The 24854-nt window shown below is 50.6% G+C and overlaps 14 protein-coding genes across 14 annotated transcripts; 8 read left to right on the plus strand and 6 right to left on the minus strand.

Moving 5' to 3' along the window:
- Positions 1 to 85: 85 nt before the first annotated feature.
- Positions 86 to 3044, minus strand: MIND_00143300 (Carboxylic ester hydrolase; the record flags this gene model as incomplete). The annotated part of the gene is made up of 17 exons (XM_037358360.1): positions 86 to 117; positions 171 to 252; positions 300 to 439; positions 493 to 783; positions 851 to 934; positions 981 to 1015; positions 1059 to 1221; positions 1270 to 1413; positions 1457 to 1675; positions 1726 to 1895; positions 1952 to 2112; positions 2159 to 2294; positions 2342 to 2376; positions 2424 to 2479; positions 2528 to 2642; positions 2689 to 2807; positions 2864 to 3044. 17 exons carry the CDS (start codon positions 3042 to 3044, stop codon positions 86 to 88), a joined length of 2163 nt encoding a protein of 720 aa, XP_037226270.1.
- A 92-nt stretch (positions 3045 to 3136) lies between these two features.
- MIND_00143400 (RhoGAP domain-containing protein) lies at positions 3137 to 5290 on the minus strand (the record flags this gene model as incomplete). The annotated part of the gene is made up of 9 exons (XM_037358361.1): positions 3137 to 3621; positions 3679 to 3757; positions 3797 to 3893; positions 4150 to 4469; positions 4529 to 4590; positions 4642 to 4714; positions 4755 to 4817; positions 4864 to 5095; positions 5142 to 5290. The coding sequence occupies 9 exons, from the start codon at positions 5288 to 5290 to the stop codon at positions 3137 to 3139; spliced, it is 1560 nt and encodes a 519-aa protein (XP_037226271.1).
- Positions 5291 to 6047: 757 nt separating this feature from the next.
- MIND_00143500 (Small GTPase CDC42) lies at positions 6048 to 6925 on the plus strand (the record flags this gene model as incomplete). The annotated part of the gene is made up of 7 exons (XM_037358362.1): positions 6048 to 6098; positions 6150 to 6206; positions 6255 to 6327; positions 6375 to 6700; positions 6755 to 6808; positions 6836 to 6847; positions 6902 to 6925. The coding sequence occupies 7 exons, from the start codon at positions 6048 to 6050 to the stop codon at positions 6923 to 6925; spliced, it is 597 nt and encodes a 198-aa protein (XP_037226272.1).
- A 220-nt stretch (positions 6926 to 7145) lies between these two features.
- MIND_00143600 (Ras family protein) lies at positions 7146 to 7844 on the plus strand (the record flags this gene model as incomplete). The annotated part of the gene is made up of 2 exons (XM_037358363.1): positions 7146 to 7259; positions 7308 to 7844. 2 exons carry the CDS (start codon positions 7146 to 7148, stop codon positions 7842 to 7844), a joined length of 651 nt encoding a protein of 216 aa, XP_037226273.1.
- Positions 7845 to 8317: 473 nt separating this feature from the next.
- On the plus strand, positions 8318 to 9490 carry MIND_00143700 (uncharacterized protein; the record flags this gene model as incomplete). The annotated part of the gene is made up of 4 exons (XM_037358364.1): positions 8318 to 8541; positions 8592 to 8914; positions 8962 to 9042; positions 9087 to 9490. 4 exons carry the CDS (start codon positions 8318 to 8320, stop codon positions 9488 to 9490), a joined length of 1032 nt encoding a protein of 343 aa, XP_037226274.1.
- Positions 9491 to 10526: 1036 nt separating this feature from the next.
- MIND_00143800 (Acyltransferase mlcH) lies at positions 10527 to 12177 on the plus strand (the record flags this gene model as incomplete). The annotated part of the gene is made up of 9 exons (XM_037358365.1): positions 10527 to 10571; positions 10617 to 10790; positions 10840 to 11151; positions 11202 to 11247; positions 11296 to 11371; positions 11422 to 11579; positions 11628 to 11711; positions 11763 to 11981; positions 12029 to 12177. 9 exons carry the CDS (start codon positions 10527 to 10529, stop codon positions 12175 to 12177), a joined length of 1263 nt encoding a protein of 420 aa, XP_037226275.1.
- A 152-nt stretch (positions 12178 to 12329) lies between these two features.
- Positions 12330 to 13392, plus strand: MIND_00143900 (uncharacterized protein; the record flags this gene model as incomplete). The annotated part of the gene is made up of 4 exons (XM_037358366.1): positions 12330 to 12565; positions 12617 to 12822; positions 12872 to 12946; positions 12995 to 13392. 4 exons carry the CDS (start codon positions 12330 to 12332, stop codon positions 13390 to 13392), a joined length of 915 nt encoding a protein of 304 aa, XP_037226276.1.
- Positions 13393 to 13898: 506 nt separating this feature from the next.
- On the minus strand, positions 13899 to 14467 carry MIND_00144000 (60S acidic ribosomal protein; the record flags this gene model as incomplete). Its single annotated transcript, XM_037358367.1, has 4 exons — positions 13899 to 13919; positions 13973 to 14215; positions 14271 to 14336; positions 14411 to 14467. The coding sequence occupies 4 exons, from the start codon at positions 14465 to 14467 to the stop codon at positions 13899 to 13901; spliced, it is 387 nt and encodes a 128-aa protein (XP_037226277.1).
- A 439-nt stretch (positions 14468 to 14906) lies between these two features.
- On the plus strand, positions 14907 to 16466 carry MIND_00144100 (Dihydrolipoamide succinyltransferase; the record flags this gene model as incomplete). Its single annotated transcript, XM_037358368.1, has 7 exons — positions 14907 to 14974; positions 15022 to 15080; positions 15130 to 15254; positions 15306 to 16013; positions 16068 to 16120; positions 16170 to 16366; positions 16414 to 16466. The coding sequence occupies 7 exons, from the start codon at positions 14907 to 14909 to the stop codon at positions 16464 to 16466; spliced, it is 1263 nt and encodes a 420-aa protein (XP_037226278.1).
- A 51-nt stretch (positions 16467 to 16517) lies between these two features.
- On the minus strand, positions 16518 to 17677 carry MIND_00144200 (Homoserine dehydrogenase; the record flags this gene model as incomplete). The annotated part of the gene is made up of 2 exons (XM_037358369.1): positions 17177 to 17677; positions 16518 to 17126 (listed from the first exon to the last, which is right to left on the minus strand). The coding sequence occupies exons 1-2, from the start codon at positions 17663 to 17665 to the stop codon at positions 16518 to 16520; spliced, it is 1098 nt and encodes a 365-aa protein (XP_037226279.1). The 5' UTR covers positions 17666 to 17677.
- Positions 17678 to 18497: 820 nt separating this feature from the next.
- MIND_00144300 (uncharacterized protein) lies at positions 18498 to 19612 on the plus strand (the record flags this gene model as incomplete). The annotated part of the gene is made up of 9 exons (XM_037358370.1): positions 18498 to 18525; positions 18575 to 18601; positions 18651 to 18689; positions 18734 to 18809; positions 18861 to 18877; positions 18931 to 19018; positions 19077 to 19229; positions 19274 to 19554; positions 19602 to 19612. 9 exons carry the CDS (start codon positions 18498 to 18500, stop codon positions 19610 to 19612), a joined length of 720 nt encoding a protein of 239 aa, XP_037226280.1.
- Positions 19613 to 19643: 31 nt separating this feature from the next.
- On the minus strand, positions 19644 to 20658 carry MIND_00144400 (uncharacterized protein; the record flags this gene model as incomplete). Its single annotated transcript, XM_037358371.1, has 6 exons — positions 19644 to 20068; positions 20114 to 20137; positions 20187 to 20291; positions 20343 to 20348; positions 20406 to 20581; positions 20633 to 20658. 6 exons carry the CDS (start codon positions 20656 to 20658, stop codon positions 19644 to 19646), a joined length of 762 nt encoding a protein of 253 aa, XP_037226281.1.
- An 85-nt stretch (positions 20659 to 20743) lies between these two features.
- Positions 20744 to 21769, minus strand: MIND_00144500 (uncharacterized protein; the record flags this gene model as incomplete). The annotated part of the gene is made up of 5 exons (XM_037358372.1): positions 20744 to 20790; positions 20842 to 20963; positions 21022 to 21175; positions 21222 to 21638; positions 21685 to 21769. The coding sequence occupies 5 exons, from the start codon at positions 21767 to 21769 to the stop codon at positions 20744 to 20746; spliced, it is 825 nt and encodes a 274-aa protein (XP_037226282.1).
- Positions 21770 to 22097: 328 nt separating this feature from the next.
- MIND_00144600 (Sphingomyelin phosphodiesterase) lies at positions 22098 to 24686 on the plus strand (the record flags this gene model as incomplete). The annotated part of the gene is made up of 15 exons (XM_037358373.1): positions 22098 to 22292; positions 22345 to 22605; positions 22657 to 22771; positions 22827 to 22904; positions 22948 to 22972; positions 23026 to 23163; positions 23215 to 23305; positions 23354 to 23550; positions 23599 to 23737; positions 23773 to 23847; positions 23905 to 23998; positions 24042 to 24116; positions 24165 to 24197; positions 24244 to 24491; positions 24540 to 24686. The coding sequence occupies 15 exons, from the start codon at positions 22098 to 22100 to the stop codon at positions 24684 to 24686; spliced, it is 1911 nt and encodes a 636-aa protein (XP_037226283.1).
- Between the last annotated feature and the right edge of the window lie 168 nt (positions 24687 to 24854).

Below are 24854 nucleotides of genomic sequence, written 5' to 3' on the forward strand. Positions count from 1 at the left end.
AAACAATTTCGAGCAGAAGCCTCTGTGTTGGTGTTGGTACATGTCTGGATACAAATCGGGAGTAATAAATGAGATATACGATGGTCTATGCCTCCTGCGAAGCACCACCCTTTCCTTCTACGAGTCCCAGTCAGTAAAACAGCGACGAAGAAAAAAACAGTAACACGCACTCTTGCCAGTTGCCGTAGGGAGAAGGGCGGCATCGATGTGGGGGACAACACCACCCTGCGAGATGACTACTGAGCCAAGAAGCTGAAGCGAGGGTCAGCGACATTCTAGTCCAAGATGGACAGCCTTACCTTGCCCAGTTCCTCATCGTTGCGAATGGCGAGCTGTAGGTGACGAGGTACGATACGGTGTTTCTTGTTATCCCGGGCGGCGTTGCCAGCGAGCTCAAGAATCTCGGCAGCAAGGTATTCGAGGACAGCAGCGAGGTAGACTGGACACCGCGTCAATACCAATGTCCATCCCGCAAAAAAAGACGCGACACACCTGGAGCACCAGCACCAACACGCTGTGCGTAGTTGCCCTTCTTGAGCAGACGATGGATACGACCGACAGGGAACTGGAGGCCGGCTTTCGAGGAACGCGATTGGGCTTTTCCGTCACCACCGCTGCCGGCGGCCTTGCCAGACTTGGATTTGCCACTGACTTTGCCAGACATTGTGTGCGATGTGAGAGTGGTGGATGAGTGGGTGGGTGGCTGGAGGTGGGGGTTGGGAGCAAGGGTGGATTGGACGATGGGACACGGTGTGTGTCTTTTATAAGAGGGTGTGGTCACGCCTGTCACGAAGCACGGGTTTTTGGCATCAAAGAATAAACACATTTGTCAGCGATGCCACAGATTCACGTTTTTGGAAATAAACCCAATCCTCTCCTCCCGCCAGTTGTCCTCGATGCTCGCGGAGGCCGTCCCGTTCAGCTGGAGTACGTTCTACAAATGGCATAAGTACTAAAACAACGCCTCATTGACTACCAACCTTGCTCGACGTTGTGTATGCCTTCCAGCGCGTCCCTGCCGAAAACAAGTCAGGCGGAGGAAATGGACACAGGAAAACCTACGCTTCGACCCAAGACCGTCATTCGGATTCAATGTCACGACAAAAGAAATCCAGTAGTCCATCATCTGTGTGCTCAACGCTTGAGCTGAAGGCGTCTTCAAATCGCCCAGTGGTGTAGCGCCACTGCCGAAGATATAAGGTAGGTCAGTCGCGTGGGCAACTATAATTCAATCAACCAAAAATCAGATTTCGCAGAGAAAGGAAGTACCTCCAAGCGAGCGAGGCGCCTGCCCGATGTCAAGAAACTCAGCGTCAGCGTCAGCGAATTGGTACCCATATAAAGGCATATTTCCCAACGAGCTAATCAAATGCCGCAGCTCTCTTATATGGGCCTCCAAAGAAAAGTCTCCCCCTGTCATACGTGAGATGGGGCATGGCCCAAGAAAACAGCCTACATATCGCCGCCCATCGTTTGAACTGCGAATTTAAACCAAATGTTTCGTTCCCCGTTCCAAACGGCGCGCCGAGTGCCGCCACGTTTGGATATAGCTCCAGAAGACGGTCCGCTGCTTTGGCTAAAGCTTCTGGTCCACTTGGGGAAGGCGTACTGTGCGAGATGATCCATTCCCGGATTGGAGCTGTTGAATCGACATCTTGAGGCGTAAACAGCGTTCCTGCAGCGACATCAGCGACCAACCTCTCCAAAAGCTTAACTCTAATCAACCTTCATCCTTACAGCTCCCCACGATAACAGGAATTCTCGAGCGCGGAACCAGCTTTGACGGCAGGTCAGGCAAGACTCCCCCGGGGCCATCAATAACGGGATTGAAAGCCAGATCGTTTGCGGCGGCGGCCCAGCCTGCAAGTAAATCGTCTGCCGAAACATTTGGACCTCTGAGGCAACCAATCTCTTCTCCCATGTTTCTTCTCCCATGTTGCATCCGGCCGACTTCATGAACGACACCCAGTTGTCGAGATTATGGTCTGGGCCATATTGTGGGTCCCAATACGTGGACTCTAGTATCCCGGCACGCGCATATTTCTTCAATGAAGTCCCATATAAGTGGATGTCCACAGAGTGGGCACCGGCACTTTCTCCCCAAAGCGTGACCTGTGAAGAATCAGTCGGTTTCAGGAAAAGAACGGATGAAACCAACTTTTGAAGGATCCCCACCGAAAAATCCAATGTGTTTGTTGATCCACTCAAGTGCGACAAGCTGGTCTTTGAGTCCTAAATTGAGGGACTTTTCTGCAGTGGCGTCTGCGCCAATCGGAAATCCTACGGGGCCGAGTCTGCGACATCGATGCATTCATTTTTAGTTTGTTAATCCATGACCTACCTGTAGTTGATAGAAACAAAGAGGATTGGAGATCGCTGTTTGGACTGGCTCAGTTGTGATATTTAGTCAAGTTAAGACCGACCCGTTCAGCAGCTCGCGCAACAATCTGGCTCCCATCGTACTGCGAGCCCGAACCCGCTATAAAGGTCAATGCGCAACGGCCAAAAAATAAGCGACAACACTGACCAACAAAGTCTCCGCCATGGACCCAAACGAGCACAGGGAGGCCTTTCGCACGGCTGGACTTTGCGGAACGATAGACATTCAGCGTGAGGCAGTCTTCTGAAATCTCCGTCGTTGGCTATTCACGTGTCGTTTGAAACTCTGCGCTAGAAACAGTAACATACGTTGAGCTGGAGGCACGCCGGCCCAAATTGTGACGCGTTGAATGTTGGACCAGAGAACGGGAGGAGCGAAACGGGCTTGAATCGCTGTGGTCCAAGCGGCGGAGTAGCGTATGGTAGACCTGAGGCATCGTTAAATTCAACAAGATGGCAGCAGCCGGCACAGTCCGTCAAGTACCCAGAAACAACTCGAGACCATTGACAGAGGGAGATGTGGTGCCGAACACGACCGTATGGTTGACCACGACTTGAGAGAGGGCAAATGCGCCGCCAATCGAACGTAACAACAGCCAAAGCGGAGGGAGTCGTACCGTCATGGCCGCGAAAGCTGAATGCAAACGGGGCCCGGCAAATCTCATTCTGACATCAGGCTGATCTGATTGACATCACTCGGGCTTTTTCCCGAACTCTTTCGTGTGCCCTGCTTCCTCAGCAAACTCTTGCAGAGTCTCTAAGGATTATACGATGATACAATGTCGTAGTCGGCGGCGGAGAGCGGATCTCGATGCGTGATGAGCCTCCCGAGTTTGAATGCCCTTGATTGCTGCCTCGAGAACCTGCACAATTTACCCAACTTGGTGGTAAGACACACAACAATTACCTTTTCCATAAGCTTATCCAGTCCTTCGCGGGTCAGCCCACTGCACTCGGCGTAATCCGCCGCCTCCAGCTCTTGCGCCAGCCGCAAACCCTGCTCAGTTGATATCGGCCGTTTGTGTTGCCTCGCTAAGTGTTCAATAGTGTCCGTATCGTCCCGCAGGTCGGTCTTCAGCGCGACGAGGACGCGTGGTATCCCAGGGTTGTGATGTTCCAGCTCAGGAAACCAGCGCTCGCGACAATGCTGGAACGAAGTCTCGGAATCGACGGAGAAGCACACCAGAAACACGTCAGTTTGCGGGTACATCAGAGGGCGTAGACGGTCATATTCTGGTTTGCCTGTTGGAAAGATCATGAGCACGAACATCACAACTTGAATACATGTGAGGCACGAACCCAAGGTGTCAAATATTGCATGGGTGTAAGGGTCTCGCTTGGGCCCGAACAACACGGTGACGGCGTAGCTGTCAAAGACCTACTGGCCAGTGAGTGAAGCGACAACCAAGGCTCTAACGAGCTGACTGAAGGGCAGTACTCCGCTGGGTACTTCCCTGTCGAGAAAGAAATGAGCATTGCGGTCTGATTGGAGTGTTGCTTGAATCAAGTTGGTGCTTGGATGATTGAGTTACCTTTCCAACTCCATCTTCGCCAACGACTACAGTCTTAATGGCCTGCATTGTGTAAGTGGTGAAAGCACCAAGCAAGAGAGCATCTGTCAAATTGAACAAGATAAAGTTGTCTACCGTGACGGGCACTGCATTGTTCTGCTATAAAACAAGGACATCAAATCAAACCATAGAACAAAGATAGAAACCTCATAAGATCGCTATGTAAGGAACAAGTGGCTCTCGGCATGTATTGGATTACAAGATAATGCAACGTCGGCGACTCCCGGGCCAAGGTATAGGTAATTTGGATGCCCTCCATGCTATCGCGGCCACGACAACCTGCCCCAGCATACGATCGACCTCGACTGCAAGAAAGAACACGCATACCTTGTCAAACACTTCCTCCACCCCTTCACGCGTGGGCCCACTACACTCGGCGTAATCTGTTGCTCCCAGCCCCTGCGAAAGCCGCAAACCCTGTTCAGTCGAGATTGGCCGTTTGTGTTGCCGCGCTAGACGCTCGACGGTCTCGGCATTTTCTCGGAGGTCGGTCTTGAGCGCGACGAGGATGCGTGGTGTCTGGGGTTTATAATATGCGAGCTCACGAACGAAGCCTCAGAGTCGACAGCATAGCACACCAGAAACACGTCGGTTTGCGGGTAGCTTAGAGGGCGCAGACGGTCGTATTCTGCTGTGCCCACTGGAGTACAACAGGTATAACTTGAATAGATAAGCAGAACGAGAAACTAACCCAAAGTATCATAGACCGCATGAGTGTAAGGGTCCTCGTTCAACATAAAGGTGACGGCGTAGCTGTCCAAGATCTACCGCCCAGTTAGTCAAGCATTCGCTGAACAAGCCTACCACAACTCTAATATTAGGGCGTGCTGGGAAGTTGCCCGTCGTGAATGAGATGAGCAGTGCTGTCTGAGGGTCTCATTGGATTGTGTTGGTATCCCGTGGAAATATGTACCTTTCCAACCCCATTGTCGCCTACAATCACGGTCTTAATACTCTGCATTGCAAGTGAAGGTATGTCGAACAACATCCGAATTATATCAGTGACAGCTTGCGGACAGAATTGGAACAGTGCAACATGGATCGCATTCGTGAAAGTACCGACGGACAACAAACACGACGCAGGTAGACGAACCACAAAACAAGACTTACCTTGGAACAGATAAGTAATCCTTGAGGAATCATACCTGATGAGAGTGAGTATTGACCAACTTGAGAACAACCGAAACTTACCAAAAACCATAAGAAAAAGAGGGGAAAACGGGAACCACCCGCAACAGAAAAAAGAATCCAGAGTTGGTGAGCCTCTGAGATGGGAACCACCCACCAGGAATGTCGCGAAGGTGGTGAGCCCCCGCCAAAATGCCGAATCGGCCTTCCATCTTTCAACTCGATGGGCCCCGTCAGAGATTTGGCACGATCGACATCGCCCGTGCTCCTTTGAGCCGGAGCAACAAAGAAACCGGTATCGATGGACCGTCCTCGTCGTCCCGGTCATCCTCGAGTAGTCCAAAGCGCCCCTACAGGCGAGGGAAGTCGCGGATAGCGACAGCAGCAATAGCTGAGATCGTAGGTTTGATCCTTCACGGGGGCGTAAGAATTCGTCTATTTGACCGTGGTGCCGCAATGGGGTTGGCGGCGCAGAACTGATTATTCGTCTGCTTCCTCGAGGTTGTGAGGCGCACTGGTCGTGCGAGCACTTGGTCGTGCTAGCGGTATGGTTCCCGCTTTGTCCTGCGCGTTGCAAGGACAGCCACTGCGTTAGTGACTCTGAGCCTGCGTTGGCTCGCGACCCTATGTATTGGTCGTCTCCGACACGCGTTGGTCGGCCCGACACGTGATGGTCGGTGTTCGCGGTAAGTACACGCGTTTCAGCCGAATAGGCTGTTCGACTCGATGGTCGGATCCCAAGAGAGTTGGCACACCACCAAGGGGCTAATCGTACTCTTGCCAGAAGCAAAGAGCCGGGTTCAGCAGGGTAGCATCCTCGTCGTCTTGAGCAGCGGACAGTATACGCCACTGGCTGAGCCACCACCAGTGGTGGTGGTCCAGGGACAAGAAAAGTCAAGCGTGACACGTCACTGATCGTAAACTTTCCTTGGATCATGATCAGCGCTGATTGTTGCGAAAGCTAACACCATGGCCCATCCCGTCAAGGTGGTCGTCGTGGGTGACGATGGGATTGGCAAGGTCGCGTCCAGAGTGGTTTCCGAACGACTCGACTGACTTTGATTCATTTAGACCTCGTTACTCATTTCCCACTTCAAGGACCGGTTTCCGGTTGAAGATTGCTCAAGCGTAAACCACCACAATCTGTTACCTCAACTTTTTTTCATTTACTCGCAGACCCTCTATGCACACTCGGCTGAAGTTGTTATCAAAGGTAAAACATATCCCTACGAAATACTTGACACTGCAGGTTGCTTTCTGTCTTGTGTGTTGGATACATCTCTTCATCGCGCCTAGATGCCGACCGCCTCCGTCCTTTGAACTATCCTCAAACCGATGTCTTCCTCGTCTGCTTTTCCGTTGACTCTGCCGATTCGTTCGACCACTGTCGCGACAAATGGTTTCCCGAGCTTGAATACCACAGTCCGGGAGTACCTCGCGTGCTTGCCGCCACCAGGATTGACCTTCGCAACGATTGTGACACTGTTGAGGCCCTGGTCAAAGAACACAGACGCCCGATTTCAACTGAGCAAGGGCGCCGTCTCACACAAGAGCTAAATGCCTGGAAATACGCTGAATGCAGCGGCCGCACGAAAGAAGGGTTGGCAGACCTCTTTGACAAGGTATGCTGACTGTTTCAACTCTCGAAAATTACATGCTGATGCAGATCATTGTAGGTATTCGACGCTGCTTTAGAGGGACGGGCGAGACCCACCATTTCGCGACCCCAAGTTCGTATCTGCGTTGTATTGTAACAGGATCATGTCGATGTCAGTATTCAAGCAACCACATTCTTAAGATTGATCCAACTAACTGATGTTCAGTCTCGTCCAACCACAAATGGCTGACGCCGACTCAGAATACCGCAAACCGTGTCACTTTTGTCTTTGACAGATATGTCGAATGAGGTGTGCAGCGCGTTTCGATAAGGCGTATAATGGTTCGGTCGTACGTATCTTGTAGTTGTATCGTCGCTGTTCTTCTCTTTGTGGTGATCCCATCATTTCCGTGCGCGTCAACCTGCTACCTTCATCGACAAAACCACAACAAGCAGCGTTGATGTGAACCATGCCTCCTCCCCAATACTTCAAGGCGGTCGTGCTTGGAGATGGCGCTGTTGGGAAGACATCTCTGATTATCTCTTCCGCCACACAAAATTTTCCGGGTACATATGCTCCTTTGGTTCGTCGTCCTTTGCGAAATATACCACCTGTCTTGACCGACCTCCAGTGCGCGGATGGCTACGCAATAGACCTCACCGTTGGAGACAAAACATACGAGGTCGTCATGTTCGATACTGCTGGCGGCGAAGACTATGACCGCCTCCGGCCCTTGTCCTATCCACAAACTGACGCGTTTCTTCTCTGCTTCTGTGTCGCAATGCCCGCCTCGTTTGCCAACATCCGCGATCGCTGGGTCCCCGAAATCACGCATTTCTGCCCTGATGTCCCCTTCATCCTTGTCGGCACCCAAATTGACCTCCGCGAAGACGACAAGACGCTGAAACGCCTGAAAGGCAAGGGAGAACGGGTAGTGGAGACTGCGGAGGGAATGCGACGCGCGGTGGAGGTTGGGGCAGCGCGGTATGTGGAGTGCTCAGCGCTGACGAGGGATGGATTGCACACTGTTTTTGAACAGGTGAGTATCCTCGTTCTGCCTTTCTCCAGGTTTATCGATTGGAACCAGGCTATTTTGGCTTCCCTTGAAAATCCTCGGCGCGCGTCACTCGCTAAAAGCCCCAGAACCGGACGCTGTATCGTCACTTAACGACGCCGCCCGAAAGCAAAAACTGAGTCAATCTAAAGGTTGCTTATTTGAAGAAGCTATGACACTTAGGAAGGTGTTTTAGGACAACTCAAATCGGTTAGCTTTCCTCATCATGGCCAAGGACATGCGAACGAACTGACCAGGCAGCAGATGAGACGCGCAACTTCCCCTCCGTTATGAAGTAGCACCAAAAGCTGTTGTTATGCGGCAATCCCCGCGACCGGACTCGACACTCAATCCACGTCATATTTAATTGCTTGGTCTCGGATGAGATTTCGAGTGTCGCATTTTGTTGGAGCATAAGGATTTGAAGACAATACAACTCCCTTCGTCGCTGTTGGACGAAGCTGGCCCATATTACTTTCTGCGTTGCGGCTATTGGGCGATTGCAATGGCAGTCCAACGGCATTCGATCATAAACGTGACATCGTGGACATTGTCTGTGACGCTACTCTCCTCTCTTCACTTCATCCATGATTCGAGCCATCCTCGTCTCTCCAACCAGACCAAAGCGAGAAGTTCAAATTCGATCGCCCACTATAAATGCCTTGAACTCGGTTATGTCAAGTGGTCTTGACGGTCTCCCTGACCTTAGTTGGGACTCTGAAGACTACGTTTCCCAACGCTCTAGTCCTGGTGGTACTCCAACGTTCACACGGCTGCCTGCTCGGGAAAGACACCAAAAGATACGAGAACAGTGAGCGCTTACGCAAGAAGTGGGATGCGACGTGTTTACGATTTTGTCAGAAGAGATGGAGCACAAACATCAGTCAACGCCTTGGAGAAACGACTAGGCGACTTTGAAACCGAATTCGTATCGCTCAGACGTGAATTACAAACTGTCAAAGCCGAAAACCAAGCCGAAGTTGCATCGCTAAAGCACGAAATGGTAGAATCCAACGCCCAAATAACCTCCTTGAAGCGTCAAGTACGCTTACTCAAAACCGACAATTTCGACGCTAAAACCAAACGCCGCGAGGGCCTGAGATCGATGATCTACGATCTAAAAGCGCAAATTCAAGAGCTCGAATTGATAGAGAAGTTTGAGGTTATATCTTCTTCGCTTCGAGGTGTGTTCTCTCGATAGGAATGATGCTCCAACTCACTCTACATGAAGCATATAATGAGACACTTTTCGACCCTGCCAACATAAACAAACAAATGAAGACACTTCTCAAGGAGAATAAGCTCGACTACAGTGGGTTGTGATTGTGCTCATATGTCTTATTCATTGTCATGCAGTCACGCGACTATTGGATTACCGCCCCAAAGATGATCAGGAACTCGACACTGCAGTGTCCAGTCGACTCCAACTTCTCTCACCAGATGAACAGGCTTTCTGTCGATTCCTCCACTCCCGACTCAAAACCATGCGAGAGCCGCGGAACCGACTTCAGCACCCTCGAACGAGTCCAGACGTTGCCCGAATGTGGCTGGAAGACATTGCCCCAACGCATTCAACCACGTTCAATGCAATGCTTGCTCGGAAACCCCAGCTCCTCGAGAGGGATCAGACGGAAACCAGTATCTTTCCGTATGGCGCCGAGAGTAGACTAGAGCGGAAGAGAGTGAAACTCACACGGGCCGAGGAGGAATTGCAGAGCATGGACAAGGATGACATTGCCTCGCTCGGTGATGATGAATGACAAGAGGAGAGAGAGACAAATTGAGGTTCGAGACTGAATATTATACGTCGTATCATTGCCTGACTCCTTCAAGCTTCCAGTACTTGCGGCAAACCAGGGGGGTCGAGGTTGATGGATGAATCACAAAGCGCATTTGTATAGGATATTATTATTTCAAGAATTGAACCTTTCACGCAACATTGACTCGAAACATAGCTCAGAAACGCGAAATGCACACCCGAAACCGCAACTAACCGCCATCTCTCGTAGAAGAGCAACATCATCTCGGCTGGGACCGCTGGGTTGGGTGCGATGGATGGACGGGATGCAAGTAAGTAGTCTGGTTTAACCATTCAAGGTTGAGCGATGTTGGGTCCGATGATCTCCGATCGCTGAATTACCTAAACACTTCGTCCTCTCAAATTGACCACTCGAAAGACCGCGAGAGAAACGATGGGCGTTGGAGGTCAAGGGAGCGTGATGATACGGAAGTACTAGTCTAGAAACTTTGTCAACAGGTGCGTGCTCTTTATGGGTCTTTGGTGCTGGCAAAGTTTCTAATGCCAAACACTGGCAGGTTAACGTCGTTTTCATCCATTCCTCTCCCAAGCGACTGCATTGCCTCACTATTCAATGTTCAGCCTTAGCGAAATTCCACTCCAAACGAGCCATCAGCACGACAGCCTGAGCCCGTCGCCCAACCACCCGCGCGCTCGCCTGCGTTCAGTTCCAGAAGACGATCAACCGAGAAGTCTAGACAGATGTTGGAGTCGAGTTGTTGACCTTAGCCCTTCGACTTTCCCATCTTGGGACGAGATTATGGCAGAGTCGAAGCGCCGCAACATACAATGCCAACTTGAAATTGGCCTACGCTTTCCCCTCACGGTCTATCACGTCTTGGACGAAAGATCCGAACGGGAGCGAGCATCATCAAGTTGTCTGGTGGACAAGTCACCTGTTCAAGAACTTCCGGTCCGAAGATTCGGAAGATTACTGTGCCCCCACATAGGGTTAATTCAGACGACATATAAACGAGCACGAACTCGCCCCTGCTTCAATGCCTCTCACTTCCGCTCAGAAAGATAATCTCGAACAACTTCTGGTAAGAGTGTTTTCGCAAATCTTGGCCAAACTCACGCGCACGCAGAAAGAGGCGGTTGAAGGCCAACTTGTGCCAGCAGTTTCGTTTGCGGTCACTGATACAGAGGGTGTGCTCTATTCGCGCAACTTGGGCAACACCGTCTTCGACGATCCGGCGAGTAAAGCTGTGGATGACGACTCGCTGTTCTTTTACTGCAGCCAATCTAAACTTATCACCTCCGTGCGTGACTGCTAACTCGTCGTGTACGTCGCGCTAAGGCATACCCCAGATTGCAATCCTCCAGCTAATCGAGCAAGGGAAACTCTCTTTGTCGACACCTGCTTCACAATATATTCCTGAGCTCGCGAACACCGTCATTGCCACAGAGTATGACCCCGTTACCCGCAAGCCAACGGCGTCGAAGCCAAACTCCACCCCAATAACGGTCGGGCATCTACTCAACCATTCCAGTGGGTTGGACTATCAGATGTTTCTGACGTATTTGACTGGGCCTCGCGCGTATCTGTGCGATTTGTACTACCACGACTACTCCAAAGAAGAAGCCGGCAAAGAGATCGAGGCTTTTTGCCGGAACGTCAAGGTATGGCGCTTGATACGCGCAGGTCGTCTTCTATAGTGAGCGATCATTAGGGTGATATGCCAGGAATTCCTTTGAAATTCGAACCTGGGACAGATTGTAAGCCATATCGTGATTATGCCTGAACCTCTTCTCACTACAGTCCAGTTGCCTACAGCTTTGGAACGAATTTTGTGGGATTTATCGTTGAACGTGTGACGGGCAAGTCGCTGGAAGTGTATCTGTACGTTAGTTGGTTTGCTCTGAATGAGCTACTGCTCACCGAAATACTAGAAAAGAGCACATTTTTAACCCTCTCGGAATAACCTCGATCTCCTTCTATGTTGACACACCTGAGCGCAAAGCACGATTGCTCCCTATGACTTTTCGCGACCTCGCCACCGGAAAACTCGAGGCTTGGAGCTTCCCTCCACTTATCGATACAGATTCTAGTAAGCTTTTTTGACCAATGCAAGAGCGGACTGAAAATGGTAACGTAGTAACGTTGTGTCTTGGTGGTGTCGGCCTCTATGGAACGCAACACGACTATTTAACCCTCTTGCGGCATCTTTTACAGATTCATGGTTTGTGTTTGCGACGCAATCAGCCTCAGGATTCTCTGACCGTGCGGACAGCTGGCAAGGCTTCGAACCCGATTCTCAGCAAATCATCTGTTGAGTCACTGCTCTCTCCCTCACTGCCAGACAGCGCGCTCGTAGCGATGGGGGGCATGGCGCAGATGATGCAGAGCGAGCTCAACGTACCGCAAGGCAAAGCGCAGTTTTCGCTGGGGATGCTGGTCAACACTGTTGATATTCCGGGCCATCGACGGGCAGGGTCTGGGTGTTGGTTTGGTATGCACTCAGTTAGAAACATATGCCGGTTTGAAAACTTTGATCAGGCTGGGCAAACACGATGTACATGGTGGATCCGACGAGCGGGATTGCGATGGTCTTCGGAACGCAGTTGGTGTCAATTGTAGATGCCGAGTTCCAGAAGGCGAGCGAAAGGCTGGAGAAGGCTGTGTACCAGCTACTGGTCGAGACTTGAAAACAAGTATGTTGGTTGACCATAAACTAGAAGAAAAAGAAAACGATCAGTAGTCTGCGTAAGGTTACGCTTCTGATTCTGGGTCTCTCAGCAGCGGGGCATTGGAAATATTGAAACATGAAGCCCCTCAAGCACGCTAAACTTCTACCCCCATGCCTGGAGCTACAACCAAAGCGACACTCATCTCGCCCTCTGAACCAAACCGCGTGGTCTATATCAGCTCCCCCACGCTCCGAAGTCTGAATGAAGCCATGTCTAGCGGCATGAACGGACCCCCAGACCATAGTTGGGATTCAAGCGACTATGTCGCCCAGTTTCACGGCCCAGACAAGAGCGAGATATTTTCACGACCGTCCAAATCCGAGAGGCACGGAAAGGTGAAAGAAGTGTCAGTCGATGAACGTGCAAGGATGTCCTCTTCAATGACAAAAACCTCCAGAAACAAAACCCTCGCTGAACGGTTGGCGACGTTGGAAAAAGCGAGCAGGGAAGCTGAGGCGGAGCGCAAGAAGGATAGGGAAAGCATCAACCTCCTCAGACGGGAACACACCAAAGACATGGAAGAAAATGTCAAGCACCTTAATGCCGAGGTCAAGAGGCTGGAGATTGTAGAGGAGTATGAGGCTGTGGTTTGCGTGCTTCGTGGTGTGTGGACAGAAGAATTTACGAAATAATGCTAATTTTTCAAATCTAGCGTGCAACGATGAGATGTTTGAAAATACGAGAACGGAACATAGAGACATACTCAAAGCGGCTGGCTTAAACTGGAGTGTGTCTGCTTTTCCTCACCATACACTCAACTCATATTGTGATGCAGTTACCAAGCTGCTTTCATATTCTCCAGCAGGCGGTGCTGATTCAGATGTTATCGAAGATGCTGTCCAGGCGACACTTGGCCTTCTGACCTCGGAAGAACGTGCGTTGTGCCTGAGGCTGAATGAACACCTCAGGAATCACCGCCTTGAGAGACATCGAACACAACACCCGAAGATCAGCCCACTAACTGCATTTTCGTGGTTAGACAAGATCGTCCCCACCTTCCGAGAAACGTATCTGCACCTCCTTGCGCGAAAACCCAAAATTCTACACTCCCTACCATCTGATTCCCCGTCAGATCGCCATATCTTCCCCGAGGACACCTTGAGCCAACTGGATGCCACACGGGAACGATTGCAGGTGGCCACGAAGCGGCTTGAGGAGTGGAAGGAGGTGTAAAGAAGTTCGTTTTGGTGTGTAGTATGGCTGCCGCTCAGTGTAGAAGAATTATTATATTTTCTGAATTCAGATGCACAACAGCGCGTACTCTGCTCTATCTGAAGTTCGTCATCTTGTTCCACACCATTGGAAAAACGTAGAATCACACGAGTTCAAGGTAGCCGGTGACCTTGAATGCGACCGCTTTTGTCAAACGGAGGCATTCCTCGCTGCGCTACGCAGTCACTCGTTCGAAGTTTCGTTACAATTCGATGATGGCATCCAGATTTCTCGAATGTTCAGCGGTTCAGAATATCGGTGTAAATGAAGTGCTCGAGTTGCTACGGTTGCCGACAGTGGACTTGGGTCATCCCTGACTAGTTGACTATTCATGGATAGGTTGGCAGGATTGCTGTAGGATATTCTCAACGAAAACTGAAGAAGAAACAAGGTTGCATGGTCATATAGCTCAGAGGATGGGTAGAACATTTTTTTGGGTCTGGGGAAGATACAAGCAAGGGAAAAAATTAGTCGAAGAGACCGAAGCCCTAGAAAAATGTGTTAATATGGACAAGAGAGACAGGCTGAAAACAGAACGTACCATATCGTCGTCTGATTCCTCCTTTTCTTCTTCTTTAGCCTCCTCTTTCGGCGCCTCAGCAGCAGCAGCACCACCAGCAGCGGCAGCGGGAGCGCCACCAGCAGCCGGCGCTCCGCCACCAGAGCCAACATTTGACAGCAGATCTTTTACGTTTTTGCCCTCGAGTGCTTTCGCGAGCAGTGTGGCCCAAATCGGCTCGAGTTCGACGTTGGCGGCGGATGTGAGAGTGACAATTTTGTCAGACTGGAATGTAAGATTTAAGAAAACACACAAAATGGCCGCTCGGGTGATTACTCACGGTTATTTCGACGCCATCGTCGGCGAGGATCAGGGCGGCGTAGGTGGCGGCAAGGTCGGTTGAGGCCTGAAGCGAAATTTTGTCAGCGAAACCTAAGTGGATGCATCCAGCCCGAAAACGCTGCTAAGCCTCTATAACACCAGGAAATGGTAGGAAGAGGTCGCGGGCAGCGCTTGGGCGTTAAATTGACTTGCCATCGGAGTCTATGCGTCGGGAATGAGAGCGACGGTCGGAGGTGAGTTGGGAAGGGTGTGACAGGCCGTGACAATTTCCTTCAGCGCAAAAATTCAAGAAACAGTTCAACGCCGGTGGGTGAACTATAGTACATTTAAAGAGAAAACTCGCGACGCGCTGGCTATGTGGTACAACGGATACTTTATATAGAGTCCGATTTTGGAAACATCGAGTCGATATCAAAGCAGTATACTTACACAAGGATGACAAACAATTTGGTGCAAATTAGAGTCTCAAAGACGGCGGCTGTTATACCGTTATGACCTGAGCAATAACAAGCGCAGTGCGCACTATCGAGCAACCAGGCTGCAACCTCACTGCCAGCAACTTTGGTCTTCATCATCATGACCCGAGCGTCACACGTGTGACCCTTCCATCTCTTCCTCGTCATAGCCGATTGAGATGCTCTCAAAACGACTATTACTTCGTGCAACGACGGGTAAGACCGCCGTCGCACTGTCTCGTGGATGGTGCGTCTTTTCCGAACTATCCGGACTCTAGTAACCATTGCAAAAAGGGCAGCGACCATTCCGCAAACGAAACGCGCCGCTTTCCACTCGACGTGTCTTCTGCAGGGTAATTACTTCTCGTCATTCGACTCTCCATTGCTCAAGTACTCTTGTAGCGGAAACCGTCAAGGTCCCACAAATGGCTGAGTCTATCACGGAAGGCACTCTCAAGTCGTGGCTAAAGCAAGTCGGGGACAGCGTTGCTGCCGACGAGGAGGTCGCCACAATAGAGACTGACAAGGTTTGAAACACGTTCCTATGCTGACTGGGCCGGCTCATATGTTGCTACCAGATTGATGTTTCCGTCAACGCACCGACTGCCGGGAAGATTGTTGAACTGCTTGCTGGCGAAGAAGACACGGTCACTGTTGGCCAAGATTTGTTCCGGATTGAGCCCGGGGAGGGTGGTGCTGCTGCCTCCCCGCCGCCATCGTCAGAACCCAAAGAAGATACCCCGAAAGAGAAGAAAGATGAGCCGAAACAGGCCGAACCAGAGAAAAAAGACGCGCCAAAATCTGCGCCCCCTCCTCCCCCGAAACAGGAAGCGAAGAAAGAGAGCAAACCCGAGCCAAAATCATCCCCTGCACCATCGACACCTGGAAGCAGGAATGAGACCCGCGTGAAGATGAACCGGATGCGTCTCCGAATCGCTGAGCGTCTGAAGGAATCACAAAACGCTGCCGCATCTCTCACTACCTTCAACGAAATCGACATGTCCTCCCTCATCGACCTCCGCAAACGCTACAAAGACGCGATTCTGAAGGAGCACGATGTCAAACTCGGTTATATGAGCGCGTTCGCCAAGGCTTGCACCTTGGCTTTGAAGGAAATACCCTCTGCCAACGCGTCAATAGAGGGCGACGAGATTGTCTATCGCGACTATGTTGACCTCAGTGTGGCAGTTGCAACACCGAAGGGATTGGTTACACCCGTTGTGAGGAATGCAGAGAGTCTCGGTTTCGTGGGCATAGAGAAGGAGATTGCGGCTCTTGGAAAGAAAGTTCGTTGTGCATCCATATACCTAGAGATTTTTTTTTGCTAACCTGAACAACAGGCTCGCGATGGTAAGCTGACGCTGGAAGATATGGCCGGTGGTACTTTCACCATGTTTGTCGCTTCCTCTTTGGTTACAATTGTGATTTTATCTGTTCTTTAGCTCTAACGGTGGTGTCTTCGGTTCACTTTATGGAACGCCCATTATCAACCTCCCGCAATCTGCCGTCTTGGGCATGCATGCTATCAAGGACCGACCCGTTGTCGTAGACGGGCAGATTGTTGTCCGACCCATCATGGTCGTTGCCCTCACATATGACCATCGTTTGCTCGACGGTCGTGAAGCTGTGACTTTCCTCGGTAAGTAATCAAACCTCTCCCTCGTTCTTCATTTATATGGTTTGCAGTCAAGGTGAAGGAATATCTCGAGGACCCGCGGAAGATGCTTTTGGCCAACTAACTTTATTGGAGTCGGTGGATTGTCTAATTTACATTTTGTTGTCCTTTTTTACTATACAAGCTTCAGCAAATCACCAAGCACACCCATCGCTGTCACCGCTGCTCCAGCCCCCGCCCCTTGCACGATTAACGGTCTCGCGCCATATCGTTCGGTGTGGAACATGATGATGTTGTCGGAACCCCCGAGAGATGTCGCAAACGGATGCGTTGTTGGGTACCTTTCAAGCCCAGCACGAACGATGCCATTGACAGGGTCGACTACTCCAACAAATCTCAGGACTTGACCATCCTGGCTCGCCTTCGTCCGCAACTCGTTGAATTCCGCGTCAAACTCGGGCAGACGGGCAATAAACTCGTCGCCAGTTGGGATGTTTTCAAGTGCAGAAGGAATAAGCGATGCTGTTTTTACTGCAGCAAATGAATCGAGCTCCGGTAGCGAGGTTGCGGAGAGCGAATAGGTGGAAATCGTGCGAGCGAGGATAGTGAGTTTGCGAGCGACATCAAAGCCGTTCAAATCGTCTGCGGGGTGTGGTTCCGTGTAGCCTTTCTCGCGAGCGAGCTTGACCACAGCGGAGAATGCGGGCCCGTCGGACTTGCCAGTGGAAAATTCGTTGAAGATATAGCTCATCGTTCCAGAGAAGACGCCTTCGATTTTCACGATCTGAGTTAGTTAGAGGAGACACGAAAATACTGAAAACCGCAGGAACGGACCTTGTCGCCCGTGCCGACCAAATCCTTCAGAGTTGAGATAACGGGCAGTCCGGCACCAACTGTGGCCTCGTTGTACACCCGACCCCCGGTCGGACTGCGAATGGCAGCAATGATCTGGTCGTAGAGAGATTTATCGCCTGAAAAGGCCTTTTTGTTTGGTGTAATGACACTGATCCCGGCCTTCAGCCAGGTGGGGTACATCTTCGCGACATCTTCTGAAGAGGTGTTGTCGATGAGCGCGACTTTGGACTCCGAAACCAGAGCGGATAGTTGCTGTGAGAGTTTTGTGAGGTCGGGTTTGTCAGAAGAGGCGGCAAGCTGCGATTTCCAAGTTGATGTGAGCGAAGTGGAGGAAAACAGCGTGCGGGTCGTGGATGTGAGGGAGATGAGCCGGAACGGGGAAGAGGGAAGCGCTAAGAGCTGGGCTATTAGCTCTGAGCCCACAAGCCCTACCCCGACAACCGCGACGTAGATCTTCTGCGCGGCCATGGACGAAGAAAACAAGCGACGGATTCGGCAATCGGCCTGCCAAATCGGGACATCACACTTGTCATGAACGTTAACCTAGACCTGCTGGCAAAGCGGCGCATTAGTTGGACTCTGTCGCTACCGACTCGGCTCGGAGAGTCTACAAAAGGCACCATGCCTGGCTGCTACCCTCGCACTGACTATCAGAGATGGATTCAGCCGTCGCTGCCATGAATGAGATGCGTTGGGAGAATCGTATAGAGCGCTCTGCGAACAGTATGTTACATTATGTTCCCCGTACGCTCCAACTCCATCTCTACCCAGTGAGTGCAATTGCTCTTTTCCTCTGGGACTACTGTGAGTTGTTGTGCCTTTCCTTATATTCTGATGGTGAAACCAGCCCACAGGTTTAACCTTCCCTGACGAGGTACTTTTTGCTTCTCATGAATATAATTACGTGGCTAACCCTCTTCATTCCTAAGGTCAGGTACTTCTGGGTGAATTCATTTCGCAACGGACTGGATGTTTACTGAAGCTTCGGAGGGGTCGCGTTGGTCATTCGTGAAGCTTCTCTTCTTCGTGGTACGGCGTATGCCGTGAGACAGTCGGGTTTCCTAAAAATAACCCCAGAACCGATACTTCACGCTCGTCCTGCTGGTGGTTTCTGTGGTTTGTGCGTCTTCATTGAGAAACAGACGTTTTTTTTACGAATCCTTTCTCTAGTTGACATTTATCCGACCCCAGAGACGTCGACGTGAGCTCACATTCTCTGAAAACCGCATTTTTCTCAGCACTTGAAGATGTGTGTTCGCTGAAGTTACACAAGGAAACTGCTTGATGGCCTTCAGGTATAATGTGGGCCAAATTCGATATCTTCACTAGTGAGTACCCGTATAACCGTTGCCTACAATTGTGCTAACTCGGTGCCAGCATTGTTCTGTGCATTCGTCGTCGAAGGCATGATCGTCGCGTTCCGCACCTTCCGGCTTAACATGCCTTTTACTAGTCGTTATGCAAATCCGTCTATTTGCTATGTATGGACATGGTAAGAACAGCGTTAGCCCAATATGAGAGTATTGACACTAATAGACCGAAGAATAATGTTCGTAGTCTCCATGCTCTGCATGGGGGAGCTCATGAGCATGGTCACGCTTTCTATCGCGAAGTGCGCTCGCTTTTTTCAGTTTGTGCCAGTGCAGATTGCTGACTTGCTCAGGTTTGATCCGACTTTAGGTTGGTGGCGATCCCCCCTCGTTATCAGCTCATTCAAACCACCATTTTTCCAGCCGGACTCGCGCAAATTGCGGGACCAGGGACGATCCAGCCTCTCCCGTTCTGCAACAACATCATTCCATACAATTTTTTCCCCTACTGGTATTCGCACATCGTTTCTTGGTATTGATTTCATGGCTGAACTTGAAAATTCTGCTAGGATTGCGTTCATGATCTTCGATGGCATCATTCTCCTCCTCGTCATCCGAAAGGCCTACAGCCACTACAAGTTGCTGCCTGACAAATCATGGAAAGACGCTTCACAGACCCTTGTGGGTGTGCTGGCCCGCGACTCGGTGCTATACTTCGTTTGGTGAGGCCTGTTAACTTTGTCCTTTCACTGCTCACATTCGATAGTAATGTCGCTGTCTTTCTTGGGACGACGTTGCTCTGGCGGTTCGGGCCTCCAATCCTCGCAACAATCGCTATAAGTTGGTCGATCGTTGTGCCGTCAACCTCTGCGGGCAGGCTGATGCTCAATATACGCAAAGAAGCAAAACCGGCGAGTGACTTGGTATCCACGGCAGGCCTAAGTGGACTTGGGTCGCTTCGTATCAGTCCTCCTACCCAAACGAGGACAAATTTTACAATGGATCGAGACATATTCCCTGATGACGAGGACGAAATGCTTGAAGACGGTTTGTGGCTGACGTAAGCTGCGTTCGATAAACTGACGATTGTTCAGATATAGATTAGCCAGATGAATGTAGCATTATTCAATGTTAGTTCAGATGCTACCGTGGAATGTTGGAACACCGAAATCCACCACGAGATGGTCCATCATGAACGCGGTTGACCACGGAACAATAGCAGGAAAACCCTGACCATCCCCAACGACTTTCCCTGCATTAGTCCCGGATTCGAGCTCTGGCACAACTCGATGGATCGAGGTCGACCCGCGCAAGGTGGGCGTAAGAGAGGCCCATTTGTCTGTTGCAACGTCTTCGGGGTTGGGACCGGCGGGCAATGGTGGTTGCATCAAGGAGAAATACGACCCGAGCAGAGTTGTGCTAGCCGGTGCACTGAGAGACGATAAGACTGGTATGCGCCTAACCGATGCCTTGAAGAATGGCGCGGATGCATTTGGGTGGGTAACTGCGATGTTTGTGGTCTGCGAAGCATCAGTGGTGATTGAGAATTTGGCCACATGTTCTAATCGAGTCAGGTTCGCGATCTGGTAAAAGAGTGTTCGCTCACTTGGGATATTCCAATTCCTTCGACCTACCCATTAGTTAATTGCGAGACAAGACCCATCCGGGAAGAGACCAACCATTCAGGGTAGATTCCTTCGAGGAGACGTAAATTTGCGTGACTCGGAAAGCTTTCGTTCCGTTCGCGTACTTCCATCGTCCAGGGACGTAGATGAGCTCGTCATCTAGATTTGGCATCGGTTAGTCAAGTTGCCGAACCGCGATCGCCAACATACATGGACCTCATCGTCAAGTCTCAGTTACATATCGCTTCAGAATGAGAACCAAGAGCAACATACCCACGGGGGACTCAGAGTACGACACAACTTGGACAGTCCCCAACCCTCCAATGAACTCGCCGCCGGAGGAAAGGGCTTCGGCTTGATACTCCGTGGCCCATCCCGCAGGAAAACTTGTGTTATCCTTTAGACCGGAAACAGGGAAGACCCAGCTCCTCCCTTTCAGCTTCCAAGGACTGCAGAAGTTGATGTTGAAAAAAAGGTCAACCAAGTAGGAAACGACCAACGCAGGGGCGAGTTGGATGTCTGACATGGAGGAGGTGGAAGTAAACAGGACGTGAACCTCATGCTTAAATGACTTCCAGATGTGATTCAGGGACAGCCGGTACAAGAAAGATTTAGTAGGCTTCCAAGCCGGCATTCGTTTGGCGATTGAGCAAACGACCTGGATCAACGATGTCAGTTCTCAGGTCATGCGATCACTCTTGCGGTTCACCCTCCATTCCACCCTCAACCATTACAACCTGCCCTGTGACATGACCAGATAAAGCGGGCGATGAGAGCACGGCAATCTGAGTGGCGACGTCCCAGGGCTCTGCGACTTTCTTGAGCGGAGTTCTGAAAAAAGGAATTAGTATATGAGTGAATATAAGTCTTTGGAGAGGTTATTCCCCACGTTGCTAAAGCGCGGTAGACGACCAGCGGGTCTTTCAATGCCTCCTCAGCCATCGGCGTCTTAACCCAGCCTGGAGCCACCGCGTTGACGCGTCCTTTGGGCGCAATTTTCACAATCTCATTCTTGAGGGAAAGCGTAAAGCCGTACATGAGAGCTGTGATTTGGTCAGCTTTTGCTTTCAGTGCACGTAGCGAACGCACCGCTCTTGGTCACAGCATAATCTGCATGCCCTGCTTCACCATATTTTCCCGCCGTCGACCCAACAAAGCAAATTGACGCCTTATCTCTCCGGTCAATAGGCGCATCCTTGAGTTGTTTAAGGAAATCCCGAGCGACAAGAAAGGCGGCGGTTAGGTTGGTGTCAAGGGTATTGCGCCATCGATCGAGTGGCATTTCGGACACGGGCACGTCCTCGGTAGGCCATATTCCATGGTTGATTATCGCTACTTGTACAGGGCCCAAAGCAGCAACAGCTTCGCGGAAGAGACGCGCCACATCGTTTTCGGAACACAGGTCTGCCTGGCCAGCAAATACACGTGTGGAGCCAAAGTCGGATAGAAGACTTTCGAGAGTGGTGCGATTGGAATTGTAGTGGGCCGTTACTTTGGCGCCTTGTTCTTGTACTGGGTCAGTACAGGTATGGCTTGAAGGGCCACGGCTTACCAAGAAAGAGTCGCGCAGTCTCAAGCCCGATGCCGCCACTAGCGCCAGTGATCAGGACGTGAACATCTTGCAATTGGAGGTCCATGGGAGCAGATAGCTGCGTGATTCACCCCATCACTCGGTTTGTGGTGGGAAATTTGGGAAACGATCTCAATGAGCACGTGAGACATTTTCCCCCATCTTCAACTTGGTCACCGTCTCTTCAATGCTATCAATTCGCCCGCACCGAGCGCTTGCCTTCGAGCTGCCGTCCTCCGAGTAAGTCATATCCGGGCTAGCGCAAGCTGCCGGTGCAATCATACCCGGCGTTCGTAGTCGGGTTAACTTGTTTCATCGGGCTATGATACAGTTCTTTCTTTCGCTTCCGCATCGAGCAGCCCACACAAGACAGCTTTCTCTTACTCTCGACCACCATGAGGCCACTGCCGTTTTGCGCTTTAATTCTTCCATTATCCGCTGCACTGAATCCAGATACCTTGCTCGATGGCTTCAAACGAGCAGTGGACTGTGACTCGTGCCACGCATTGCTTGTCCCTCTGAAAGGACTTGCCGAGCTGGGAGACGGCACTTTCGTCAAGACATTGGTAGCAACCTGCAAGATCCTTCATGTGAGAATCGTACTCCGACTTATAAGTCTGCTAGCCTCACATAAACTTCCAGCTTGAAGACGACGACGTTTGCACCGGCGCAATATCCGAGCAAGGGCCCATACTTGCCCATGCACTGAGGAGTATATCGCCTTTTGGCAAAACCGCGACAAAGCTCTGCGAGGGAACGTTTGGACTCTGCCAAACACCTACTGTCAACGAATATACCGTCCCGCTTCCGGATCGGGCTACTCGCGTTGCTGCTCGACCCAGCGGTAAGAAGCCATTCCAGGTGGTCCATTTCAGCGATGTTCATATCGACCGTCAGTACGTGGTGCGTGAAGTCCGTCTGCCAGGTTATTGAATATACAATAACAAGGTGCAGACTGACGCAGATGCGGACTGTAACAAGCCGATTTGCTGTCGGAATTTCCCAGAGAACCTTGGTCCACCCAAAGAGCCAGCGGGTCCATTTGGAAACCGTAACTGTGACAGTCCGGGTGCGTATTACGCGTCAATTCGGGATAAGGCTTGGTTGAAATCAAAGTTGTCCAGTCGTCCTCGCCAAGTCACTGCTCAAGAAAATATCGGCCATGCATGCGTGGAGCATATTCACAGGAGATGTGGTCGAAGGTACGGCAAGCGTGATTCTCTCAAAGGTCTAACCAAAATACAGCCGCTGTTTGGCAGATCAACAAGACGTAGCTGGATAATAAAATCTGCTCACAAACTTGACTCACATTATTATCGTTAGTGAAGTAACAGGCGATATGAACTCCTTCAATCACGCGCTTGAGTCTGTCTTGGGCAGTCCCGTATTTCCTGCCATCGGTAAGCTCAACAAACCACTCGGTATGGCGGAAACTTACGATAAGTCATTGACAGGGAATCAGTGGGTGTTAAATCTGGGTTGGACGACAACATACCTCTTATTTTGTTGCAGTGACGCGGCTCCTGCAAATAACTTCCCATTGAGCTCGAGCAGCAAATATAATGCTCAATGGGTGTTTGATCTTGTTGGAAAGGAATGGGCAGTAAGCTGCTTGATTTGTTTCATCACCAGCCAAAGAAATCATCAACAGCACTGGACCGACATTTCTGCTGCTAGAGAGGTTAAGCATTTCTCTGGAAGCTATTCTGTCGAGGTCCCTGGGACGAATCTTCGTATCATATCAATCAACACAGTGTACTGGTATAAACAAAAGTACGCATCCACCTCTCAGGAGATCTACCAGCTAACGAGTCGAAGCTTTTGGTTATATGCCTCAGAAACCCCACCGTAGAGACCAAGTCCCAACCGTCATCATTGGATCTGATTTATGATCAGATATGATCCGCACGAAATTTTGGCGTTTTTGGTGGAGGAACTACGCGAGGCTGATAAGGCGGGTAAGCGTGTTTGGATCATCGGACATATGCCACCTGGGAATCAAGACACATTCAGCGACCAGGCAAGTGCAAGTTTCGTGTGTCTGCCATGCTCACAATGACATGGTTGCAGTCGAATTACTACGACCAAGTGATCAAGCATTACTACGGCATTATAGCTGGGCAGTTTTTTGGCCATACTCACTACGTGCGTCCTTAGTTTGTGTCCCTACTCGCTGCGCCGTTCCTAACTAGGCAAGGACAGGATGAATTTCAAGTCGCCTACTCCAATTACGCAGATCAGAATGTTGAAACGGCGATCAGCGTAGCCTGGATAGGACCAGCGTTGACACCAAGAAGTATGTTCCAGGCTCTATGCAGGAACAAACTCGAACTTTGCAGGTGGAAATCCGGCCTTCAAGGTTTATGATGTCGATCCAGAGACATATGAGATAATGGATGCTAAGGTGTACATCGGTGAGTATTTACGCTGGGAGGAACCTATTACTTAAGCCATCTCCTCAGCTGATATGGCAAACCCTAATTATCAGGTTGAGCGTGAGTTGACTTGAGCAGCCCGTATAGCAAGGCTAATACTCTGAAGCCGAGTGGGGCTTGTATTATAGTGCACGAGAAGAATATGGGCAACTCTTGAACGCTCTTGATTCAAGTACACCTCTCGATGCTAAATTTTGGCACGCGGTGACGGAAGCATTCGAGAAGAACGATACTGCCTTCCAGCGTTATAACGAGTTCAAAACTCGGGGAGCGCATATTCAACCGTGTAACGATACGGTTTGTAAAAAGACAGCGATTTGTGGGATGAGGGGTGCTAGGGCGGAAGACAACTGTGTAAGTCAGTTGAAGAGCGGTATATTATTGACTGAGGTTATCGAACAGCATGTTGTGACGCCCACAACAACCTTTGGCGATACGGAGCGACAAGACGTTTCGAGTCAGCAGTGCGAAGGGGCAGGAATTGGCCATCTTCTCCGTCTCCTGCCCAATCGGCTTGGAAATTTTTCTGTAGGTGGTATACCTTCGTAGATTTGTCTTCCGACGATTTCGCAAAGACAACGGAACTGAAGAAGACATTGCAAAGTTTGAAAGGCCATTTCAAAGAGTTGATCCCAGTCGATATTGGGTCCGTCGATGACTTATAGATTCGGTTTGTACCACTGTGTGTAGTAAGGCTTGAAAAGGAACTGGATTAGA

This window comes from Mycena indigotica (genome assembly GCF_014461135.1).
Source record: "Mycena indigotica strain 171206Taipei chromosome Unknown Mind.scaff0001, whole genome shotgun sequence".
Taxonomy (NCBI): Eukaryota; Fungi; Basidiomycota; class Agaricomycetes; order Agaricales; family Mycenaceae; genus Mycena; species Mycena indigotica.